At 33.1% G+C, this 26,247-nt stretch overlaps 1 protein-coding gene across 2 annotated transcripts in view; it reads left to right on the forward strand.

Annotated features, from left to right (window-relative positions):
• The window catches only part of Brinp3 (BMP/retinoic acid inducible neural specific 3), a 457,113-nt gene that overhangs the window by 218,149 nt on the left and 212,717 nt on the right, over positions 1 to 26,247 (forward strand). For both annotated transcript variants that reach the window (XM_004643978.2, XM_004643979.1), the window contains one exon: positions 6,062 to 6,252. In XM_004643978.2, the coding sequence (XP_004644035.1) occupies positions 6,062 to 6,252 (191 nt within the window). The remainder of the gene's footprint in view (positions 1 to 6,061; positions 6,253 to 26,247) is intronic.

Here is a 26,247-nt window from a genome sequence, read left to right on the forward strand (position 1 = left end):
GAACTTTCTTCCGAAGGCAATCCTCTATCCTCTTCCCTCCCTTTTCTTTTAGGTGAATGTTTAAATGTCTTTGTTTAATCTGTCTAGTTTTGTCTCAAATGAAAAGAGGTGATTATAGTTATTGCTATCTTCCCTTTTTCTATTTCTAAAACATTTTTTGTACTTTAACATTGTCATGAACACGAATAGATATGATACACTTATTGCTGTGTTCCAGTTGTTGTACCTTAATTTGCCATACAGTCATAGTATCCATTATTCCAATGAGTAAGCATTTGTGTTTTTTCAATATGTTATAGATAAAAAAAAATCAATTAGAATTTTTTTTCACATTTCCAACAGTGTATCTTTAGGCTTCATTCTTAAAAGCAGGACTGCTGAGTCAGTCACCGCTAAGGGCTGTCAAGTTTCTCTGAGTCCTACTGTTTTGCTACCCCATTAACAAAACAGCAGGAGATTTCTATCTTTCAGAGACCTACACTCAAGTAGTCAAAATTTTGGAATTTGTTAAATTTCATAACAATGAAGTAATGTTGATACATGTTAATTGGCATTTCAAATACTTTTTCTTATATGGATTTTCAAAATGAAAAGGACCATTTTACCTCTTCTTTTTTTTAATGTACTTCCTCGGTCTTCTCTTCTTCTGTCTGATTCTTGCTTATTGCTTTATTTTCAAGAGCTCTTGAGATTTTAGAGGAATAAACCCTTTTCCTGATACATATGCTTTAAATATATTTTACCAATGCGCGATTTATTTAGAATGTTTGTTACTGGTTAAAAATATTATTTATATCCTGATGAAAGTAAATTCCTTAGATGTTGATCTTTTAGTTATAAAGACTTTTTCTGTGTTTATATGATTTTTTACTCTAGTGTTTTATTAGATTCATTTCACTAATGGTTTAATGTCTCCAATACTTTTGGAATTTATCCTAGTATATAACAATACTATTTACTTTTTAGATAGCTCTTTATGATGTTACAATATTATTTTAAGTCTATTTTCTCATTGTGAATTAATAAACTTTATCTACTTCAAAAACCTATGCATATTTGTTATTTTATGAGTATTTTCTCTTCTATTTGTTTGCTTATTTATGAATCTAGATATTATGCTTTTAAAGTATATAAACTTAGAATATATATCCATATATAATAAAGTGCTCTTAGTCTTACTTACGCTCTGAAACACTTCCCTGGAAAATTTTACTGCATAATTTTTTTTATTTAAAACTATAATTATTATGACTATGTCAAGGAATAAAAAGTGACCTGCTTAGTATTTAGTAAAAATATATTATAGTTATACTTTAACTTAAAGAAATTGGATGTATTTACTGTTGAACATTACTGTTGAAGAAAGAGCCATATCATGTGTTGAAACGTCTTTAACTTTTAGCACTAGTTTGCAAATTTAATGTTATAAAAGTTGTTTTTGGTTTCCATTTATCATGATGTGTTCTTATCCATAGTGCAGTCATAACTTTGCACTTGACTTTTTTGAAATGGATTCAATTTGATACTTGATATGATATATTGCTTTATAGTTTTGTTACTAGCCATAAATTATAATGCTAGTTGTACATTTTAATAAAGTTTTCAAGTTATTTCTGTGAAGTTTACACTCGGTTGATCAAAATGAACTTAATTTTTTTCCTTCATTTTACTTGTTCTTACAATATTTTTTGTATTTGCTGTTATGGCCTTTGCTTTTCTACAAAATTTTGCTGCGTTTTGGTCAAATAATATTTATTTTCAAATATTTGTATTTACTAAGAATTTATTTGTAATAGAGTATATTTTCACCTTTGAAATATGTCTTGGAATAGAACAGTGTTTGATATTTTTATTTTTTATGTACTTAGTACAGGTTCTATAGGGTCTCACTGGGTAGATCGGACTTGCAGTGATTCTCCTGTTTTCAGCCCCAAGTGCTGGAAATACAGGCGAGCATCATCATGCCCAGTCCCAATGGCTGTCTCGGAGCGCCCCCTGGGAGTGGGTCTGGCACTGCACTCCGGGGATCAAACCCAGTGCCCGTGTCTTGCCTAAGCAGGTGCTTTAATGCACTGGGCCGTCTGGCCAGCCCTTGTTTGATATTTTGAATACTACAGTTTTAGCAAACTTTCCCTGTGAAATTATATGGTCCTATTGATTTTATGAAAGCATTTGCACGTAGTTGTTTTGTGACAGTGAAACTTACTTTATAAAATATTTTACAAAATAATTATTTAATGTTTCCCCAAGATTTTGTTTAATTATGCTCATGTTCTAAATTCCTTATGCATGTTTCTCAATAAAAAAAAAGATAGTTTGGCTAGTTGCTGGTATATTTTTCCCAATTTTTCATCCAAATTATTATTTTTGAAATTGTTAATAACTTCTAATTTTTAAAAATCATTGACATCAGGCTCATGTGTGTAAACATTATATTGTCTCACTAGTATGAAAAACTAAATGAGTAAATAAGATCCAAATGTATAATAGATATTATGAACTGGGAGAAACTGTTTAAAAAATAATGAAGATACTCAGTTTGATGGCACACACTTATAATCCCAGCACTCTCTGATGAGAGAAAAAGAAAAGAGAGAAAGGCAAAAGAAAAAAAAAGGTGGTACACAAGATAGTTGTAAATCTAGTTTCTCATAGTTTATTGAAAAGAATGGTTTGTGCTAATATTGTTTGAATGAGATAATCATGCCTGTGTCTTGTACTGAATGACTACTATGCAGACAACAATATGCAATGTATACTTAGTGGATCTCCCCTACAAGCCTATTCTGAAAGTATGTTTTATAGTTATTTTTATTTTTTTCTTTTTAAATACAGTGAAAACTCTTCGGCACAAGTTTTCTTTAGTTATCTTTTTATACAACATTATTTTGATCACATTCATCTTGGTTTTAGAGTTAGACATGCAACTCACGTATTTTCCTGATCTAAGTGCATCTTATTTAATATTATAGGTACTTTTTTAACATTGCTTTAGCTCTATCCATTAGATTCTTACAATGTATAAACTTTTTTGCATGTATCAATCTTTCCTAACTTTTATGGTCAACTTTTTTCTATATGGAATGACATTTTGCTTTTCAATAACTTTTCTTTTTTTAATTTTTTATTTATTTGAGAGAGAAAGAGAGAGAGAGAGAAAGAGAGAGAGAGAGAGAGAGAGAGAGAGAGAGAGAGAGAGAGAGAGAGGGGTGTGTGTGTGGCCAGCTCAGCCCACCAGGGGGTGGGGCTGGCTGGCGTGTGGTGCTGGGGGATTGAACTGCGGTCCCTGATGCCTTGCCAAGCTTGTTCCAAGTAGGTGCTTTAGACCACTGAGCCATCTCTCCAGCCCCACAATAACTTTTCCATTTCAGTCAAATAATTATATTTTACTTTCATAATGTTATTTACTAAGAATTTGTTTACAATAGAATATATTTTGGGGGCCAGCCAAATAGCTCAGTGGATTAAAGCACCTGCTTAGGCAGCCCCAGGGGTTGGGGATTTGATCCCCTGCATGCAGTGGTGCCCCACCCCTCGGGTATCCTGAGACAGCGATTGAAACTGGGTATGGTGGTGCATGCATTTAATCCCAGCTCTTTGGAGGCTGGATACATGCAGATCACTATGAATTCTATCTACATAATGAGACCCTGTTGACCCTGTACTAAAAACAAAAACAAAAAAAAAAGAATATATTTTGATCTGTGTATATTCATTGTACTCTAGAACATATGTCGATGAAAGTTTTACAGATATGAAAATAAGCACTGAAAATGAGCTTTTTCACTCTTTTATAACATTTAATATTTGCTTATCATTTCTGTTTAGTCATCTAGGTTTATACATACAGGCATAGTTTTTGTTTTCCACCATGAGATCAATCTACATCCAAGAAGCATGAATTATCATCTCTCAATTTTAGTAGAGTGTATCTGTTACTCCTGTGGATTCTCTTTTATGAAAAGTATTGCTTTACCACAGTAGTGAAGGTTTTGGTCAAGAGTCCTGTAGAGTAGTTTTCCTCTGTCCTCATTTAGAAATTTCTGCTATGAAGTTTACAGAGCTTAAATTAAGATTTTTATCTTTGGTTCATCTTTAATTGTTCACCAACATATCTTCCTTGTTTTCTTTGACTCTTAGAAGGCGTGTCTCTTGAATAAATGATAAAGTTATACTGAGTTCTTAGACTACAATGGCCCTGACTTCCTCTTAACAGCTATGTGTAGGGGTGTTTGATCTGGTGTTCTTTCAGAAGTAGGCACAGGAATCCATTTGTCTCAGAGGCAGAGATCATTCATTCCAACTTCTAGTTTGGTGGTTTTTGAGAATCATAGTACATAAATTGGAGCTGTCTCTTGTTTACTTTCCTTACTATTTTATATACATATTCCATTTCACTTTCAGATGCTCCAATCACATTATTATCTACTGGTAGTGATGATCTGACCCATCTATTCAGATCCATGCAGTACATTTTGTTCTTTAGTTTTTCTACCTACAAAACTTAATTTGGTATATTAAGGGGTTAAAATTAAAGGTGAGAATTTGATTTTTACAAGTAATGTTTATTGATACCAAACTCCAATCTAAATTCACCAGATCTCTTATACAGTCATACGAATGTTGCCTTAAGACTCATCATTCCTTGTGGCATGTCATTGAAAATTGATATTAATATAAATATAGACAGGAAGTATAAACCACTCTACTGGATGATCTTTTTGGTATTTTATAGAACTAGTTTGTCAGTGAGTAAGTTGGCACATGGCCACCAGAACAGATGAGCTCCTCAGATAGAGAACAAGAAGCAAGTATGACAATTATGTGGCAAATGAATATCTAAAAATATGAAAGTCTTAGGATAATAATGTTTTCATAACTAACTAAAATGGCATGCATTGTTAACACTAGAACACTGAAAATCACAGTTTGATTGTAACTTATTTTAAATTTAATAATTGAAAACTTTACCAGTTAAGAAATCTTCCATAGAGTTTAGGATGTTCCATAGAGCTTATTAATATAGAAACTGAGTGCATGTCTTGTAGAGAACTTCTAAGTTTAGAAGAACTTCTAAGTTAATGATATATTTAATGTGTATATGCTGAGATACATATCTGTAAGTAGACTTTCATTTCATTTTAAATATACAACTGAAAACTGCTTTTGGAAGCTATTACCTGAAGTTTGACAAGTTCTGTGGTTTAAAATTTTCTTGTTTCCTTTTCCTTTTTCTTTCTTTCTTTCTTTCTTTCTTTCTTTCTTTCTTTCTTTCTTTCTTTCTTTCTTTCTTTTTTTTTTTCAGAACTGGGGATTGGACTCAGGCCCCTGAGCTTGCCAGACAAGCGCTGATCCCACAGAGCCATCTCTCTGGCCCCTTAAAATTTTCTATATTAATATAAATTTATCCAACTATACCTAAGTTCACTTGATATGTCTCCTTTGTCTTTTTGGCTTCATTTGAGTATTAATTAAGCCAAACTAAATGCACAATCCAATAAAATCCAGATCAATTGTTCTACAAATGTTAGATGCAATGTTCTTTGAACATACATTTAAAATCTAGTCATTGAACAAATATTCATATATTGATAAACATGAATCTCTGGTATTTTTCACGTTATTCTCCAGTATGTTTTAATACACTCTTCTAGGGATCCTCACCTGCACATAAGTAAAAACCTTGATTTTTTTTCTTGACATTTAATTTTATTTTATTTTGAAGACTAAAAACAGAAGCAAAAAAGAAAAAAAATGACAGAAACAGGGCAGCATACAACAATACATATGTTACAGATTTTCAAAACAGGAATAGCTAACAATGGTTGTTATATTATCTATTTTTAATGTCAAATCTGTTTCTCAGATTAACAGATATAATTATGCAAGATTGGACAAAAATTGAATATTAATGCTTGCTTTCAATAAATCTTACTAATTTTTTCCTTAGACTTAAAAATTTATTTTAAAGAAAGTATAATAATTGATCAAACATTAGATATAGTACACAAAATCTTGATTTTGGTAGAAAACAGAGTAATGTTACATATTATTAATGCAGGAGAGGAATCGCTCACAATTTTTGTGGACAAGAGGAAGCTGAGCAAACGACCTGAAGGAAGTGACTCCAGCACCAACAGTTCTTCTGTCACTCTGGAAACCCTTCATCAATTAGCTGCCTCGTATTTCATTGACAGGGACAGTACCCTCCGGAGACTTCACCACATTCAAATTGCATCTACTGCGATAAAGGTATGCATGAGTTTATTCTAACAGCATCTTGCCCCTTTGTTCTTCCATCTCCAAAATACATTTCAAAATAGTTACTTTGTCAACTAATTTCAAGAATTGTGTTAAAATATTTTGCTCGGAATTGTCTTCATTTTGAGTTACCTAATGTATTTAAGATTAAATTGTGTGAACTTTTAACAGGATTAAAGATATTTTTTTAATTTGATTTATGTGTGTGTGTGTGTGTGTGTGTGTGTGTGGCCAGCTCAGCCCACCAGGGGACGGGGCTGGCTGGCATGTGGTGCTGGGGGATTGAACCGCGGTCTCTGTGCTTTGCTAAGCTTGTTCTAAGTAGGTGCTTTAGACCACTGAGCCATTTCACCAGCCCCAGGATTAAAGATATTAATGGCCACGCAGAACTGCAATAAATTTTATAAGGTTATCCTAAGGTAGGTAGACTCTCTCACAAAGCATATTTGGAAATCTGTCCATTTCAATATTATGGATTTCTTTCATAATTTCACCTAGCATACGCATTTTAAAATGTTAAAATAAGACCAGACTTTCCTAGGCTTAAAGTCATAGACCGTAACAAACAGCATCACAAAATCTTGGACGAAGGAATATTTTCCCTCAAGATCACTGAGATACTCTCAAAATTTGAAATACTTAATTGTACAAATCTAGAAGTTGAAATGCATAACACAGAACTTTTGGACTATTACTATAAGTTCGCAAAAATATGATTTTTGTCTATAACAAGGGCAAATAAAGTAACTTTGATATTTGAAAAGAAGATGGAGAGAGAAAAAAGTAGGAAAAAGGCTATGCATGATGGTGGTGGTGATAAGATTTAGTCTTCATATTGGAAAAATGAATTTTTATTATTTAATTTTAAATTATTTTAAAGAATATAGAAAAATAATACATAAGGCACTAGAAATGATTCACTGTTAAAGAACACAAGATGACAGGCATTCAACAGTGGTTGCTCTGCTGCACATTGCTATATTCAGTGTGGCTGCTCAGATTACATGTATAAGCATATAAAATTGGTTGAAGTAAAAATTTTAAGCATTAAATACTACCTGCAAAGAACTGATAGAAATTGGTGGTATAATAATCATCTATCCTTTGAATATATACATGATTTTTCCCCAAGTGCCCATCAATTGATGAATGGATAAAAAAGATGTGGTATTTTTATACAATGGAGTACGACTCAGTTATAAAGATAAGCTCAAGTCTTCATAAGCAAATGATGCTACCAGAGGCTGCAGTCATAAATGAAATAAATCAGGTGCACACATGTAAACATACTATTATCTCCCTAGTGTAAGAACCAAAAAGAGTAATTAAAATATGAGAGTTAGAATATATATATATATATATATATATATATATATATATATATATAGTAAAAGTGGAAGAAATTAAACATAATGAATAAAGAAATGGAGATGAGAAAGGTGAAAAGATAGGAAAGATAAATTTTTAAACTTTTTTTGTCATATTATGTCATAGAATTATTTTCTCTGGCAAATGATGATTTTAAAAGTAATTGATCAAGAGTTGGGACAGTGGGATCCTAGACTATGTTTATATCAAAACAAAATATAAAAATAATTTGTGAGTCTTTCAAATCCAACATTTTATGGTTAAGACAATTAGCAGACATCAAATGTCTATTGTGTTACAGGACTAAAATTAGTTCATGTAGTTTTTTTCTGTTTGGAAATTTTTTTTTTACAGTACTTCAGTATTTTGGTCATGTTATGAAACATTAGCCCAATGTGTCCATTTTGTTGAACACACACTGGAAAAGATAGAAGCAGTTCTGGTGGTATACTGAGGTTAAAGGTTCTAACATCATTTCTAATATGCTAGTAGCCAGGGCTGCTAGAAAGATTTCTGTATACATGAACTATACAATATAGTTATTTTGCCTTCTGACTGGAGGAGTTACATTATATTGAACAATCAGTCAGGTGCAAGCAATATTATTTAAGCTGTATAGATAAAAAATGTAACAAGCACAAAAGAAGAAACCTGAATTTAGGAAGGTAGAACATTATTAGAGATATTTGGTCAGAGGACCTTTGAAGAAATAGACTTTTTCAGAAATCAATTTCAATGATATAAACAGTAACTTAAACTGTATATGTAATAGAAGAGAGTATTACAGTAAGCGTTTATTATATGGCTATTGATTTTTTGGTTTAGAAACACATAAAATTGTACAATAGTTTCATACTTAATTCTAACCAAGAAATATTCCTACAATGTTCATGTTTAAACTTAACGAGTACTTGTATACAAGTATGAATATAATACTAACAGCGCATTTTTTACTAGGGTGTTCTATTATACACTCTTCCCACACTCTTCTCAGCATCTTGTAGGGGAATGATGTCTTTATGAAGCTTATAATCTCATTCTTTGGTAAAAAATGAAGCCTTAAAGAGAAGCTACTTTAAGGGCTGGACTGGGAACGTAGCTCAGTGGCATAAGCACTAGTTATGCAAGCTAAAGCTCCTGAGTTTGCTTCCAGGTATTAAAAAAACAAACAAAGAGAAATTACTTCAACAGAAAGTGATATAGAAGCATGTCAGGAAACAAGAAAGACTAAACATTAATTTTGAGACTAAACAGCCATTTCTTGACAGAGCAAAGAGAATGCCTCATTCCCCATTAAAATGAAAAGGAAGGGCTAGGGAGATAGCTCAGCAGTCTAAATGCCTTCTTGGCATGCAAAAGGCCATGAGTTTGATCCCTGGTGCCACATGCCATTCTGACCCCAAAACTCAGCATGGTGGGGCATACCTATATTCCCAGCGCTGGGGAGGCTGGGATAGGAAGATCACTATAAGTATGAATTGCTTAGTGATACCCTGCAACCGATAAGTAAATTTTTAAAAAATTTTTTAAAAATCAAAAGGTAATCCAGTGTACAAAAGAGAAAGATTGCAGAATGAGTAGGGTAGCTGAAGATGACAGGGAGATGGAATTTGAATCAGACAGACACGGATAATATGGGGATGAAATGAGAAAGATTTTAAATAGAAATATTCATTTGGTTCTATAAATGAAAAAACAGGAAATGAGATGTTTGCTAAACTAGATATGAATATAAAAGCCTTGTATAAGAATGAGATAAGTGGACCTAACACAACTATTAATTATTTTTTATTTACTTTTTTAGTGGTTTATTTGTTTATTTATTTTTGAGACATGGAGTTGCTATGTAATTTTAAATGGCCTCTGACACACTATGCACCTCGCGTTAGCTTGAAAATCACTACAAGCCTCTCACCTCAGTCTGTCAAGTGTTCTGTGTGCCACCATGCCATTATAACATAATTTTGGATAGCATTCAAGGCCTCTTGCTAGTATACTGCATTCAGTCCAAAACTAGAGGCAGACACCTGGCACTTCAGGTATCTAGAGTTCTTGAACTATATGGACAATCTTGTGTGTGAACTGTTTGGAGAGTATCAATTATTTTTGTTACAGTTTAAGTTACCAAAGGGGTCCCTGCACAAATAAAAGACATATTCTCATGTATAATCTGATTATGATTTCAAGCATTTTAATGTAAGTGTACAGAGTATGAAGGACAGAATAGGTGTGGAAGAGATGGGCAAGCTACAGTTATGGGCAACCAGTCATTGAAATCCTTTAAAAGTCAAGTAAAGGGCCAGTGGAATAGCTCAGCAGACGAATCACCTGCTTAGGCAAGCACAGGGGCTGCTGTCCAATCCCTGGCACCACATGCTGCACTAGCCCCAACTCTAGGTGAGTTGAACCAGAGACTGAGTGTGGGTGTGTGTTGCATGCCTATAATCCCAGCACTAGGTAGGCTAAAAATAGGAGGACCACTGTTTAATGTTTTGAACAAATGGTAAATATTATTAGGCCTTGATACATAGAATTTTTATTTTTTTTATTTTTTTATTATTTTTTTTCATAGAATTTTTATAGACAAACTATTGCTTGAAATAAATTCAATTATCAGATAATACCAAAAATTTAATTAAATCCTCACTATGATTTCACTTTTATCATCTGAATTTCAGAAAAAAAAAAAAAAAAAACTAGGGCAATTAGTGTTAGTTTTTTTTGAGCCATTTTCTAGTAAATAGAATAGAGCAATTTGTCATTTTCATCTGTTATAATAATGAAAGTAAAAGTAAACTATAGTTCATGAATACAATTGTAAATTAAAATACAGTTGCTCACACACATAGCTTAATTAATTGACATACTAGGGCAATTGATAAAAATTATACAAAATATTATTTTTCTTACCAGTCTCACAGGCTGCATAAAGTGCAAAAGAATACCAAAAATATTATGCAGTATTAGCTTTTATTTTCAGAAAATTCAGTTCAATTAACTCAAAGTAAAACAATTTACTAACATAACCTCATTTTTTAAATAATCCAATGAAGCATATTTTTATGTAAATAATATTAAGGAGAAAATCAAAACTGTGTTATAGATTTTTTGGAAAAAACCAACTGACTTGGATTATGGCATGTAAATTATAAAAGCAGATTTTCTTAATTTAAAAGTTACAGATTATACAATGAGTAAAATTAAATACCCTTACATAATTATATTTAAAATTTAAGTAATAATTAGTGAATTTGAAAATAATTGCTGACATGTTTACTATAGTTACGGTAGTTTTACAATTGAACTAGTAGGAGTTGGGTTTTAAACCTATTGTAATTAGAAAGACTATACCATCAAATATAGGACAAAACAAATATATTAAGTTTAACATCCGGTCAATATTCCAACTAAAAAATCAAATTATCAAAACTTTACTGGTGAACCATTCACCTAAGAATATTTAAATAATGTTGAGAAGAGACCTCACAAATTTAAATTATACATTAAAGTAAATTGAATTTTTTTTTCAAAGAAGCTCCTTTTTTTTTGCGGAACTGGGGATTGAACTCAGGTCCTTGTGCTTGCCAGCCTTAAAGAAGCTACTTAAAAGTTGTTTTTAAATTGTTTTTTTCTTTCATAATAAAGTGAGAATAATTCAAAAATTTTAAAAAGACCTTAGGTAAGAAAATTTGCATATATAGCATTCATAATAATTTCAATTTTGTTTAATATAGCATTTGCAATTTCAAGAAAGTTTCATTTTTAATTTTGTATTTTTATCACTGTGTAAGATTTATATGACATTCTAATATATATGCATAGTTAAATGGATATTATAGTGAAGCAAATTGATATTTGCATCTTGCATTTTCTTGCACACTTAGTTGAGTATGTGGTGAGACACCCTGTATTTATTCTCTTGGCAAATTTCCAGCATACAATGAATCATTGAGGAAAGTCTTCATGTTGTTCTTTGGACCTCTAGATTTATTAATCCAATAAAATTGCATCTTCTATACTTACATGTTTTATGTATCCTTTCTCACCAGCGTGCCTTTGGTTCCTTGTTTATATATATTTAATTTTATATTCTATACTTCTGTAAAATTCCATGGTGTATTGATTCTTGTGTCAAGATAATCTCTCTTATTTCAATAGCATACTTATGCTGTGACAAAGAAAATGCTTTTTGTTTTGTTTTGGTTTTTGGGGGGAATGGTCTACAGGGTGTTCAGGGTCTCACTACTAGATCAGACTTGTAGTGATCCACCTGTTTACAGCCTCCCAAAAACTGGGATTACAGAACCAGTCTCAATTGTTGTCTCAGCGTGCCCCGGAGGTGAAGCCAGCAAGGCAGGCCCAGGGATCAAACTCCTACTCTTTAATCTGCTGAGCTATGTGGCTGTTCCTTTTTTTTTTATTTTAATTTAGGGACACATACTATCTCCTCTCATGTGATGTGTGTGAGAGTGTGGGTGTGTGTATATATCGACATACAACAACTTCTGCACATATTTCTCAACTATGACAGGTGATTTTTCTCTATCTTAGAAATTGTGAACAATGACATAAATTTAAGTACAGGTATGTCCACAGAACATTGCCAGATCATATGGTATTCATGTCTGTCTTTTTTTTTTTCCTTTTTGGTACTGGGGATCAAATTCAGGGCACTGTGCTTGCCAAGTAGGCACATAAGTTGCTGAACTCTCTCTAGCACATAATATTTGTGCATAGTTTTGATAAATGTCCTTAAAGGACTCCATGATGTTACAAGTACTTTATATTCCCACCATTATGGACATCTGTTCCTTCTTTTCAATGTACTTGTCAGCATCTAGTATGGTTGAGTTTTTCACTGGTAATTTTTCTTGGGATTTTAAAAGAACAATTTTACTTATATATATACATTTACATCTGCTGAAAATTTAAAAAAAAAAAATACATGAGGTGATAGTAGCAAATCTTTCCAGTCTTTTAAACCCAAAAGAGACCTTTAGAAAACAATAGCCAATTCAACAAACACCAAACATGAGAAAAAAAAAATAAGAACATATCAAGGCATATCATAATACAATGGCCCAAATCCACTATGAGAACAAATACGATTATTACTAAGTGAAAGGCTTCCTGGAGTTCATTTTGTGGCATAAAGGTTATCATGTGCATAAAAGCAACACAAATTTTGACAGCTAATTGGACTAAGGAAATTATATGTAAAAAATTTTTATGGGCCGGGAAGATAGCTGAGTAGATTAAACGCTGGGCATGGTGGTGTGCCATTGAAGTCCCAGTACTCAGGAGGCAGAGGCAGAATATCCAAGTGTTTGAGGCCAGCCTGGATGTTAGTGAGTTCAGGACCAGCTCAATGACATAGAGAGACCCTGTCTCAAAAAAATAAATAAATAAAAAGTAAAAGGAAGTAGATATAACATGCAAATATGAGTGGCTATGTTTATATTAAAATAGATTTCACAAAGGGATAGTACCTTGCTAAACAGCATTTTGTAATGATAAATTAACATAGTAATCCAGAGAATATGAACATCTTAGGCATTCCTATGCCTAATCACATAACTTTCATGCACACAAAATAAAAATAGCAAAAAGAAAATCAGAATTTTTTTAAAAAGCATTAATTTTATTGGTACATTTACATACATATAATGTTCACATTCATTAGCGGAAGTATGTACGTGTATATTTTTTTGGTATTTCTTGATTCTTATTTCCCTTTACTTCTCTCCTCACTTTAACCTCTCTTATTTCCAAATCTTTCTTTCTATTTTCTTCCTTCCATTCTTTTTTCCTCATTAGCCTTCCTTCTTTGCCACTCCTCTATCCCATGTTCCCCTGCCCATTGGAATATTTTCTTCCTATTTCTCTGTATCTGTTATATATCTTGGTCATTATTTACCATTTCAGTTTCTCCCCCTAGAGAAGCAAATGTGATATTGAACATGGATGTCCAATTGATTTTTTTAAGAGTAGGAACTCTTAGTTTTCTCCTTCATTTTCCCCTTGCCATTCCCTAGTGTCCATTTCTGTTAGATAATTTCTTCCTATTTCACAATATTTTCTACACACTTAGCTTCTCATTTGCACAGTCAGCATCTTATAAGAGAAATGATATGATATTTAAATACATGAGCCCAATTTCACTTACGGGTATGTTCTCCAGGTGCATTTATTTTTCTAGAAATGTCTGTAGTTTGTCCTTCTTTATCCTTGAGTAGTACTACCTTGTGCAAAAAGTCTTTATCCATTCCTCAGTTGATGGGAATTTCGGTTTGCTCTAATTCTTATTTATTCCCTTGTTTCCAGTTTCTTGAATGGGAATGTAGTTAAAGTACATAACTTACTTTTTGATATCCATAGGCCTTATGGCTAAGATCTTTATCTTGACTCTCAAAAAATATTTCAGCTTTTTGACTTTTCAATATTCCTATTATGGGTAAAACTGTAGATATTTTTGGAGGGGGAGGATCTACAGGGTATTCAGGGTCTCACTACTAGATCAGACTCAAAGTGATCTGCCTGTTTACAGCCTCCAAAGAGCTGGGATTACAGGCTTGCACCACCACACCCAGTCTCAGTTGCTGTCTCAGCGCTCCCCAGGGGCGGGGTAGGCATGGCAGGCCCCAGGGATTGAACCCCTGGCCCCTGTGCCTGCTTGCAGGTGCTTTAATCCGATTTTTTTTTTGTACATTAGGTTGTTTTGTGGAAAATGACTAAGCCTATTTTTAGATAATGACATAGACCTCGACCTTTTGGGGCAGCATATAATGTTTCAGAGTGAGGATTTAGAAGGTGATGAGGCCATGCATATTCTGTATGCATCCGTTGATTAACCCACTGATAATTTCACACCCGAATGTGTAACTATGCAGGTCAGTCCTGGAAGGAAGGGTGGGTCACTGAGGATATGAGAAGGAATTTATTTTTTGTCCTTGGCTCTTATTTTGTCTCCTTCTTCTTTCTCCTTCTTGATGACCGTGATCTGAGTCTATCTTCTAGGCCAGGCCCTTCATACAACTCTTCTATTGCCACAATGTGTGACACCCTGGATTGAAGCCAATGATGTTATGAGCAGCACAGATTCTCCCTTTATGAATGCCCTTGGCAGCTGTTTGTCTCAGCGATGTAAGAGTGACTGATACAGCTTGTATTTGGGGAAAACATACACCTACGAGCACACTTTAGCTCCGCTTCTTTGTACAGAGCCACATGGGTACTCAATGAAGGCTTGTTTAAAAATTTGTAAGGTTGATGTGTACTCACTTAGGGGCTTCCTGGTAGTTTAATCTGTAATTGTCAATTCAAAATTAACATTTACTTTTCCTTCACATTTCCTGTTCCGTTAACAATGCCAAAATTATCTTCCTTCCTCTGCTCAACACAAAAGCAGTCTTGTGGTCTTTTATTTTCTTTCAATTATTTTTTAAAATATATTTGGTACAGGGTCTCACTGCACAGGTTGGACTCACAGTTATCTTCCTGCTTTCAGTCTCCCCAGCACTTGGATTACAGGAATGTGCCACCATGCTAAGATCAGTGGCTGGCTCAGCACCTGGGCTGGGGCTGGCATGGCATGTGATGCTGGGGATCAAACCCCAGTCGCTGTGCTTGCCTAAGCAGGGACTTAGTTTACTGAGTGATCTTGCCAGCACAGCCTTGTGGTCTTTCTTCTTCTCCCTCCATAGAAGTGCATATTTTTCTAACTTCAGTTCTCTTACAACATCTTTTCTGTATTAAAAATAGTAACAAAAAACCCTAGAATTTTTTTTAAACTTTTTTATCATTATAATGAAAGCAACAGTCTGCTGTAATGTTGTTTACATGCTAACGAGAATTCAAAGTCCTTTCTTACCCTGTGGACCCTGCACTAAATACATTAAAAACAAACAAAGGACTTTTTTTTAGTCTCAGATATTTGCTCCTATTATGTTCTACACCATACTCATTAAGTAAAGACATTGTGTTGTGCTACATTAGCTAGATTTTCTATACAAGCTCATAGAGGGTTCTGTTAAAATAAGAACTAAAGAGTTTTGCTATTGGAATGTGTGGGCTTCAATATTTTGCATTTCCTGAAAACTAAGGAGACATTAGCACCAACTAACAAGTATTTATAGGAATCAAAATGATTGGAGTAATATATATATATATATATATATATATATATATATATATATATATATACTCATTTCAGACAACATGTATCAGTTCAGTTACATCCATTTTCAAAATAGCTCTATCTAAATTAAACTTAAATACCTAAAACCCTCCATTAGTGCAGAAACTGCTTCCATAATCATAAGCTGTACAGTGGACAAGATTACACCTCATGTGATGATTTCAATCAAGTGGTATTTCAGAAGGAGCACAGTTGATCATTCACCATCCCTTCCTTCAGTACCATTTATTGTTTGTCCTTTGCTTTTCATGGAAGACATTACATGTTGGAGGAATTTGGATTAACAGAAACTGCAGGATAATTTCATGAGAAATACTCTTAAAGAAGCATTAAGCAAAAGCAAAAGCAGTTTTCCCTCTTAAGGTATCCAGGAGAGCTTGATTGTTAGATTGAGTATATCCAGTGCTGCTGGATTTCTATCATTCATTTTTTTATATTGTGAAACTGCTTTTTTTCAACTGTGTGTGTGTGTGTGTGTGTGTGTGTGTGTGTGTGTGTGTTTGAGCCAGGATCTGACTGTGTACGTCAAAGTAGACTTGTAGTCACTGTGTTGCTCAGGCTGACCTCAAGTTCAGGGTGATCCTACTGCCTCAGGATCTAAGTGATGGGATTTCGGTACTCAACATAGTTCCTGCCTAGATTTTATTCTTCTAGTTTGCCTGAATAAGTCCATTTCATTTTCTACTATATTATTTCCTTATAAAAACAGTTAGATGATGAATGTAAGAATAAATGATGATCACAATCACTTTATTTTTAAAACAAAATAAATATTTAGTTTATATTTGTTTTGTTTCAGTATGAATTTCTGTTTTAGCTCACTGAATCCATACAGATACTTATTTTTCCTTCTGTCTTTATTTAGAAAAACTCAGTATTGTGTCAGAGACTAGGAATTTGCACTAGAAATTTGGACGGGTTTATTAGAAACAAGAAACTGGAAAAAAGAGGCTCACAAGAAATACTTAAAATCAGTGAGCTTTTTAACTTAATTTCCACATATAATTTAAACTTACAAATTCTAAAGACATGCCAAAGGAGCAAATGTCAAATAACAAAACATGTCATGTGTCTGCATCTGTTACAAAACACACATAAATGTCCACGAGTCTTTCTCAAGAGGCCTGTGAACCTCATAGGTGATGCACACTGTGAATTTGAACACCTCCACTCTTAATTCCATGCCCATCTTCCCTACTGCATATCCATATGTATGTCTGTAAGCATGCATGCGTCTTCTACTTCTCATCAGGCTGTTCTGTCCTAAATAAAACAGATCTTAAATAATTTATAGGTTTCCAGATTCCACGATTATAATTTCCCCCTTAAATAATCAAATTAACTTTATGTACCAAAATCAAACTGCCTAAGAATATGGAATCCAAAATGTCAATGTGAACATATAGTTATTATCTTCAAAATTAAAAAAAACCACTTTAATCCTCATAAATGGAACAAATCAAGAGGAAGAAAAAATTATGTATATATAATTTTATATCTATCTATTTATTTATTTCCAGTGAACCTATTTATATTAAACAAGTATCAATATTAATTTAACATGGAAACTCAAATAAGCTCTAATACAACTGCACTGGGATCTTCAATACAATCCTATCACAAATAGACAAATCAATTAGGAAAAAAATGAGAAATCGGAATTGAACTATACTTTTTAACAAATAGACAGTAGAACACTTAGTAGATCTCTAGTGTTCCAGTCCACAATGTCAAAATACACAGTATTCACAGCTCTACATGGGTTGTAATCCAATGTAAAACACATAATAGCTCATTGAACAGGCTTAAATAAATGTAAAGGAACTGAAATGATCCAAGAGATATTATCAGTTTATCTACATTGAAATTGGAAATCAATGCCAAAAGAAACTGCAAGAACTTCATAACCAGATGGGAATTAATGAAAACACTCCTGAACCAATGAAATCAGCTCTAAGAAGGAAGTTTTAAGGAGTGAATAACCAAAACAGGAAAATGGAACAAGGACAAGTAAATGACTTAATGTTAAACCTCAAACTTATTTAAAAAAAAAAAAAAGAGAAGGTTAAAGGCAAGCTGGTAAAATGAAGGAAATTACAAATATTAGAGCAGAAATTAAAGTATTAGAGACTAAGAAAACAATACAAAGAATCAATGTATCAAATAGTGGGTTCTTTGACAGGTTAAATAAAATCAACCAACCCTTGGCTGACTTTATCAATAAAAGGGAAGACACAAATCCACACAATTAGGAATGAAAAGGGTAAAATCACAAAGCACTCTTTAGAAATACAGAAGATTGTCTATACCTACACTTGGAGAACATGTTTTCTAATGAGATGGACAATGTAGAAGGAATGGACAGATTCCTAAATACATATGAATTAGTAAAGTTGAAGCAAGAAGATAAAAAGTCTTCTAAAGAAATAAATATCAATCAATGAAATCAAAGAAGCAATTAATACTTATCAACAGAGATAAGACCAGGAACTGACAGATATTGCTGCATTCTACAAGAGATCTACCAAAACTCAAACTCTTCAATGAAACCAAAACTGAAAAAGGACACAAATAGGAGAATTACAAGCCTTTTTCCCTACTGAAAATAGATGTAAAAATCCTCAGTAAGATACTGGAAAAGAGAATGCAGCAAGACATTGAGAAAATTATACCCCATGGTCAAGTGGAATTCATCACAGAGATGAAGGGATAGTTTAACATATGTAAATCAGTAAATGAAATACACAATATTAGCAGAGCCAAAGACAAAAATCACATGATCTTGATAGATCACAGAAAAGCTTTTGACAAAGTCCAGAACCCATTCTGCATTTATTTGTTTGTTTGTTTGTTTATTTATTTATTTATTTATTTATTTTTAGGAAATGCAGGCCTGGGGATGGACCCACCAACCTCTGTGCCTGCTTGCAAGGCACTTTAATCCACTGAGCTAGTTGGCTGGCCCTCTGAACCTATTTTTGATAAAAACCAAAAATCAATTTTGTACAAATCATCTCTATGTCACTGTTCATCTCACAGGCAATCTATGGCAACTCAACAGCCAACATCGTATTAAATAACAAAAATGGAAGATTTTCACTTTAAAATAAGCAACAAGAATTTCCCTTGCTTGGACTCTTATTGAACATAGTCCTGGAAAATTTAGCCACAGAAATTAGACAAGGGAAAGGAACAAAAATAATGACAGGAAAGGAAGTAATTTAATTACCATTATTTGTGGAAGACAAGTTACTCAACATAGAAGACCTCAAAAAATCCCACTAAAATACTGGTAGATTTCATAAGCAAATTCTAACATAAATGGATAAAAATTCAAAACTCAAAAATCAACAGCTTCCCTGTACACAAACAACTGATTCACTAGGAGAGAAATTAGGGCAACAATAACTTTCACAATATCACCCCTAAAAGTGAAATACCTAGTAACCAATCTAATAAAAGCTGCCAAATACCTCTACATTGAAAACTACTGTAATTTTGAAAAAGACACTTGAAGATAACAGAAAATTGAAAGATATACATTGCTGTTGAGCAGGAAGAACTTCTATAATGAAAATGATTAGACTGCCCTATATAGGTTTAATGAAATTCTAATCCAAACTTCAAAAACATATCTCCCAGAATTAGAGAAAACAACCCTAAAATTCATTTCTAAGCACAAGAGACCTAGAACAGCAAGGGCAGTTCTGGGCAAGAAAGGGAAGGAGGGGTTCAATACAATCCCTGACTATAAATTATGCTGTACTGTAATACTATATAAAAAGCAATGTCTGACTGGCAGAAAAGTAGACTTGGGGATCAATGGAACAGATTAGAAGATGCAAAAACAACCCCGCACAATCTCAGCCACGTTATCTCTGACAATGGTACCAAACATATCACCTGGAAGATAAATAACCTATTTAATAAGTGGTGCTAGAAAAACTGGCTTTGTGTATAGCAAAAATTAAAATCAAACCCATATCTTTTGTCATGTACTAAACTAAATTCAAAATGAACCAAAGATCTAAATATTAAAACAGAAATATTAAATCTGTGGGAAGATAGAATAGTAAAACTCTTGAAAGCATTGGTGGAGGCAAAGTTTTTAGAATAAAATCATCACACAGGAATTATCAAAAAGAATCAACACCTGGAACCTCACCTAATTAAAAAGCTATTGCATAGCAAGAAAAACACCAACAGGGTGAAAAGACAGCTACAAGTTAAGAAGAATATTTACTCATTTTTACAATGAAAATATACTAATACATTACAATACTTTTGTGTCACATAAGGAAAGCTGTCATGTAGTGATCATTTTAAAAACAGGCTTATTTTCCTATAATGCCTATGTCTTACAGTTCACTTATTTAAATTGAGTAATTCAGTGAATTTTAGGTCAGTGGTTTCTAAGTTCAGGAACATTTTTGTTTGTGAGCAATTTCGTTTTTGTTTACTACTCTTCATCAGTTGACCCATGACCACATCATCCTTTCTGCAGGAACATGAACGCCTCCACTTTTTCAAAAATTGTGAGATGAATTAAGTCCATGACTCAAGTACCTCTGTATGTGGACTACCATTACCACAGTGAATTTTGGAAGTTATTACTTTTTGAAGAATGCCTTTCTATACTAACATATATCTATTCATTGAGTAACCATAATATATTTCTAACTCTATAGATATTTTTATTCTGCACTTTTATATGTGGAGTTTTGTGGCTTTCAGCTGTCTTTGAAAATAATACTGCAAGGTGATTCCCTGCGGTAGAATGAATCAATACTTTTATTATTTCCATTTCATGTCAGAAAAATTTTCATGCTACAAACACATTGAAACCTTTGTCCAATTGTTGAATATTTATTTCTTTCTATTTTGAGGCAATTATTCATAATGCTGTTGTATACGTCAACATAGAAGGATACAAAGTCAACAACCAAAATTCAGTAGTATTTTTGTACTCAAACAATGTACTGGGACAGAAATTAGGAAAACCACACCTTTCATAATTACCATCCAATAAAGGGAAATAATTTTTAAAAGAAAACATTTGTACAGTGAAAATTATGGTAATCTGAGAAAAGGGATTAAAGAGGATTTGAGAAAATGGAAAAATATTACATGCTACTGGATAGGAAGAACCAACGTTGTGAAAATGGCCATACTAGAAAAATTGTTATGTAGATTCAATGCATTCCTGATTAAAAGGCTATTAGCATACCTCATAGAGCTAGAAAAATCTTTTTCAAATTCATTTGGAACCAGAAGAGACTCAGAATATATAAAGCAATCCTGGGATACAAAGGAAGGCAGGATGTATCACAATCCCTCACCTGAAATTATACTATAAAGCTACTGTGATAAAATCAGCATGGTACTGACATAGAGGCTCAGTGGAACAGATTAGACAATGCAGACACATTATGTTTGATAAAGGAATCATATATGCTTACTCGAGTGATAGCCTCTTTAATAAATGGTACTGAAAAAACAGGCTTTCCACATGTCAAAGGCTAAAGCTAGAATCATGCCTGTCACCATGCACAAAGTTGCAGTAAAAATGGATTAAATATTTATTTGCTTGTTTGTTTGTTTTGTTTAGTGCAGGATCTACAGGGTCCCACTATGGAGATCAGACTCAGTGATTCTCCTGTTTTCTGCCTCCCAAGTGCTGGGATTTCAGGTATGCACCACAATCACCATCTCAGAGCACCCTGGAGGTGAGGCCAGCATGGCACAGCAGGGATTGAAACCCTGTGCCCTGCATAGGACTGAGCAGGAACTTTAATCTGGTGGGCTATCTGGATGGCCCTGGATCAAAGATTCAAATATTAAAAGAGAAACATTAAGTCTTTTGGAGGAAACTGTAGGTAGAAATCTTAAGAACAGGGGTAGGTAGGTAGTTCATGACAAAACCAAAACTGGACATGAAATACTTCAAAGAATCAACAATTGAAATGTCATCTTTTTGAAAAGTTTCTTCACTTTAAAGCAAATCTCCAACAGAGTAAAAAGAAAAAAACACAAACTTGGAAAAAAGTTATATCCAAATGTCCCTCTGACAAAGACCTTCCATCTAGAATATATAAAGAACAAAAAATATCATGGCCCCCAAATTCAAAGACCCAATCCAAAAATGGGCATCTGAAAAGAAAATATACTTGTCAGAGGAATAAACACCAATAGCAAGTAAATATATGAAAAAATGCTCAATATCATTTGTCATTTGAGAACTGCAAATTAAAACAACACTAAGATTCCATCTCACCCAGAAAGAATGGCTAACATCAACAAGTCAGCCAATAACAAATGTTGGAGAGGCTGTGAAGAAAAAGGAACGCTTCTCCACTGTTGGAGGGAGTGGAGATTCGTACAACCACTATGGAAATCAGTGTGGAGATTCCTTTAAAAGCTAGAATTTGAGATCCCATTCAAGCTACTAGTTCCCCTTTGGGTATTTTTCCAGAGTAACTGAAAATATCATACCCAATTGATATACATGCACCCATATTTATAGCAGCACAATTTGTCATAGCTAAATCCTGGAAACAACCCAGATAGATGTCCATCAACTGAATAGTGGATAAAGAATAAGATATGCTATTTTTAGGCAATGGAATATTATTCAACTATAAAACAAGTTAGACTTGAGTCTTTTTGCAGTAAATGGATACAACTAGAGAACATGCTTTTAAGAGAAATAAATCAGACCCACATGTGCAAATATTGTGTTGTCTCCTTAGTGTGAGAACAGGAAAAGAAGAATGGAATCTGAAGGGTACAATATATACTGGGAAAAGGGAATGAACTTATTCAAAGGAAAGATTTACTAAGTTGAAGAGAAATACAATTGAGGTAGTAGGGGAAAAGATTTATCTACGTATGTAAGCAGGATGATTTGGACAGCTATACTGTGCATTTCTGCCGGTCTATGGAAAGGAGCCAATTATAATTTGTTTTGTCTCTTTCATTTGTATTTTTTTCTTTTCTTAATTTCTTATACATTTCTTTCTTCTTCCAATTTTACATGCATATATCTGGTAATATGAATAACTTGCTAGAAGACAACTGTATGTATTACAACATATCCTGTGAAATTCTTACTACTTTGTTGAGTGAAATTCTTTTATTACTTGCAATATTTTTGGTTTGAATTCTAATTTGTAATCTGTTTTTAAAAATAAACTATTTTGGGGTGCGTGAGTATGTTTATGTGTGTGTATGTATGATTTCTTTGTTGGAGAAATATTTTTATTTCTTTATATTTCTACATAGACATATGCTTATTTTTATGCATTTGGTACAGGATCCACAGGGTCTCCCTTCTCATAATGATTTTCCTGTTCTCAGCATTACAAGTGCTGGGATTACAGGTGAGCATCACAATGCCCAGTCTCAGTCACCATCTCAGCGTGCCCCAGGGGCAAGGCTAACATGGCAAGCCAGAGGAGGAGCCCCGCAGCTGTGCTCTGCCTAATGGGGAGCTTTACTCTGCTGAGCTATCTGGCTGGCCCTATATAGACATGGTTTTGTGCTAAGTTTTGAATTGATGAGTCATGTGGCGGTGCCATGCATAATGGAGCAATCAAGTAACTTCATATTTTGCCTTTCTGCCATAATATACAAAGCTTGCAATGTTCCTCTGCTTTACCACTAATTGTTATTGCTTGATTCTTTTATTCTTGTCATAGTACAGGCTATTAAGTGGCATCCATTTACTTTTACTTAATGGTTCAGATATTAAAAATTATTTTTGTGTTTTCATCAGCCATTTGTATATCATCCTTCGAAGTTCATCTAATGGAATTTTTGCTCTTTATTTGTTTTATTTTGTTTCAATTTAGTATAAGGGATTAAATTCAAAGCCTCCTAATATGCAAAGCAAGTACTTTGGCACTATTTTGCTGATTTCCTAACTTTATTCCCCATCCCCTTTTCCATTAGTTCATGAGTTCTGTATATCTTTAAATGTGCTTCCTTTATTAGATATATAACTTATTAGATATATAACTTTCAAGTAGTGCTTAACATTCTGTGAGTGTCCTTTTCAATTTTCTTGATTATGTACTTTAAATATAAATATTTTAAAGTTGACAATTTTCAGTTTATTTGTTTACATTTTTGTGTATGGCTTTAGTATAATATCAAAATTTTCTTTGCTAATTTTGAGGTCTTGAAAATTTATCCTTGTGTTTCCGTCTAACACACCCTGCTTCATTTGCATTAATTAGTGGATTTTTGTCATTCATTTGACCAACTGTCCTAGTGTAATATAAATGACCTTAGAATTCTTTTCAGTGTTACATGATAATTCTATCTTGAAGAACTATAGATCTAACGTTTTCCAGTGCATATTGTCTTGATCATCATTTTATTGTGGTAAATGTTAAGGTAGAGAAGTATCAGAGTCTCTTTTTTATACAAGATTGATTTTAACAATTCTAAACTCTTAGAATTACCTAACTTTTGCACTAACCTTGTAAATTTCTACAAAGAAATAATTTGATAGAAATTGAATATTTCACTGAATGTTTAGATTGGTTTGGAATTTATTACCATCAGTTATTTTTTCCACTACTGAGCAAGAAACCTAAGTCATTGAACTGAGTTACATCCCAATTTCTTTTACTTGTTTTTAAAATATTGGAGTAGTCACATAGTGACTCAGGCTAGCTATGGTCCTCTTGTTTCAGTATAATAGACTTCTGGGAATTACATTCACCCACCTTCTTTAAAATGTTACATCTTGACATATATGCAGGGTATATTTTCTCATTTGTTGTGGTCTTCTTTTGATTTTATGTCTTAACATTTTCTACATATATTTTATTTCAATTTTTTGTCAGTGAATTCTTTGGCATTTTCTCCAAATGTGTGTCATCTAAAATGTAGAACAGAGCTGGTGAGATAGCTCAGCAGACTAAATGCCTGCTTAGAAAAGTGCAAGGATAAGGGTTTGATTCCCAGCGCCACGTCACGCGGGCTCCGCGACTGAGTCAAGGTGCAGTGGAGCACGCCTGCAATACCAACGCTGGTGAGGCTGAAAACAGGATGATCACTATGAGTCCACGCTCTTTAGTAAGACCCTGTACCAGATACATTTAAAAAATAATAAAATACAGAACAAATAATTGTGTGTTTCCCTTCCAATACACTATATTTTTTGCTTTAGTTAGTTTTCCTTGGTTATTTTTTTTGATGAAATCTCCCAGCAAGATAATGTATTTAAATATGAAGAGTGAAAATATTTGCTTGGTTCTTGATCTCAGCAAATAATAATCCATTCTGGGAATATTAGGTTTGAAGCTTCTTATTTTTTCATAAATGTTCTTTACATGTGTAGGAAGTTTTCTTAAATACAAACTTAAAGAGATTTTATATTCAAAGTTTGGTGATAATAGTAATTCTCTTTTTATTGAAGCATAGGATTATAACTTTTATTTTACTCATATAATGTACTAATTGACTAATTGATTTTGACGTGCTGTAGTAGACTTTAGTTCTTGGAATGAATCCAATTTAATCATGGTGCATAGTTATTTATGTATGACTGGTTTCTGCTTAAAGATCTTATTTTTTAATATTTATTTATTTATTTGTTTATTTTGGTATCAGGGATGAAACTCATGACCTTGCACATGCAAGGCAGGTGGTTATGCCACTGAGCTGTCTCCTTGACCTTCAATTTAACAGATTTTCATTGAAGATCATTGTGCTCCTATTTGTAAAATAAATTGGGTTACAATTTTATGTGGTATTATTGTCTGGTTTAATATAAGATAATAATGGCATCATGAAAAGAATCATTATTTCTACTTCCTTTTGGTTAAAGATTTTGTGAAGAAATAGTGAAAATTATTCTTCACAGGTTTGAATGAATTCAGAGAGAGAGAAAGAGCTACCAGGTCTTAGCTTTCATTTGTGAATTGCTTTTGATTATTTCTTTACATACTTCATCATATAAAAATCTGTTTAAACTCCACTTTTGCTTCAAGGAGTTTCAGTTGTGTGTGTCTTTCTAGAAATATATTAATTTCATCTAAATTAACTCTTTATTGGAATGCAATTTCATAGTATTCCTTTAATATATTTTAATTTCTGTTATTTTTCAGAATACCCCTTATTAATTTAGTTATTTTTAGGTTGTTTTTCCTTAGTTGTCTCATTTCTATTTTGTTTTTTTTATTCAATAGATTTTTTAAATGTTATAGATCTTTTCAAAGAACTATCGTTTGATTTCATTGATATTCTCTGTCTTTATAATTTCCCATTTTATTTATCGCAGTATTTGTTATTCCCTTATTTGCTTTTCATTTTTATTGGTATTTTTCATTTCAAAGTAAAGAAAACTGAGAGCCAGTCCTAGCCCAGGTCCGGTGAGTGTGTGGAGAGCTTCCTGCTACTCTGCGCCAGCG

The sequence above is a fragment of the Octodon degus genome, unplaced genomic scaffold (genome assembly GCF_000260255.1).
Source record: "Octodon degus isolate 3935 unplaced genomic scaffold, OctDeg1.0 scaffold00188, whole genome shotgun sequence".
Classification (NCBI taxonomy): domain Eukaryota; kingdom Metazoa; phylum Chordata; class Mammalia; order Rodentia; family Octodontidae; genus Octodon; species Octodon degus.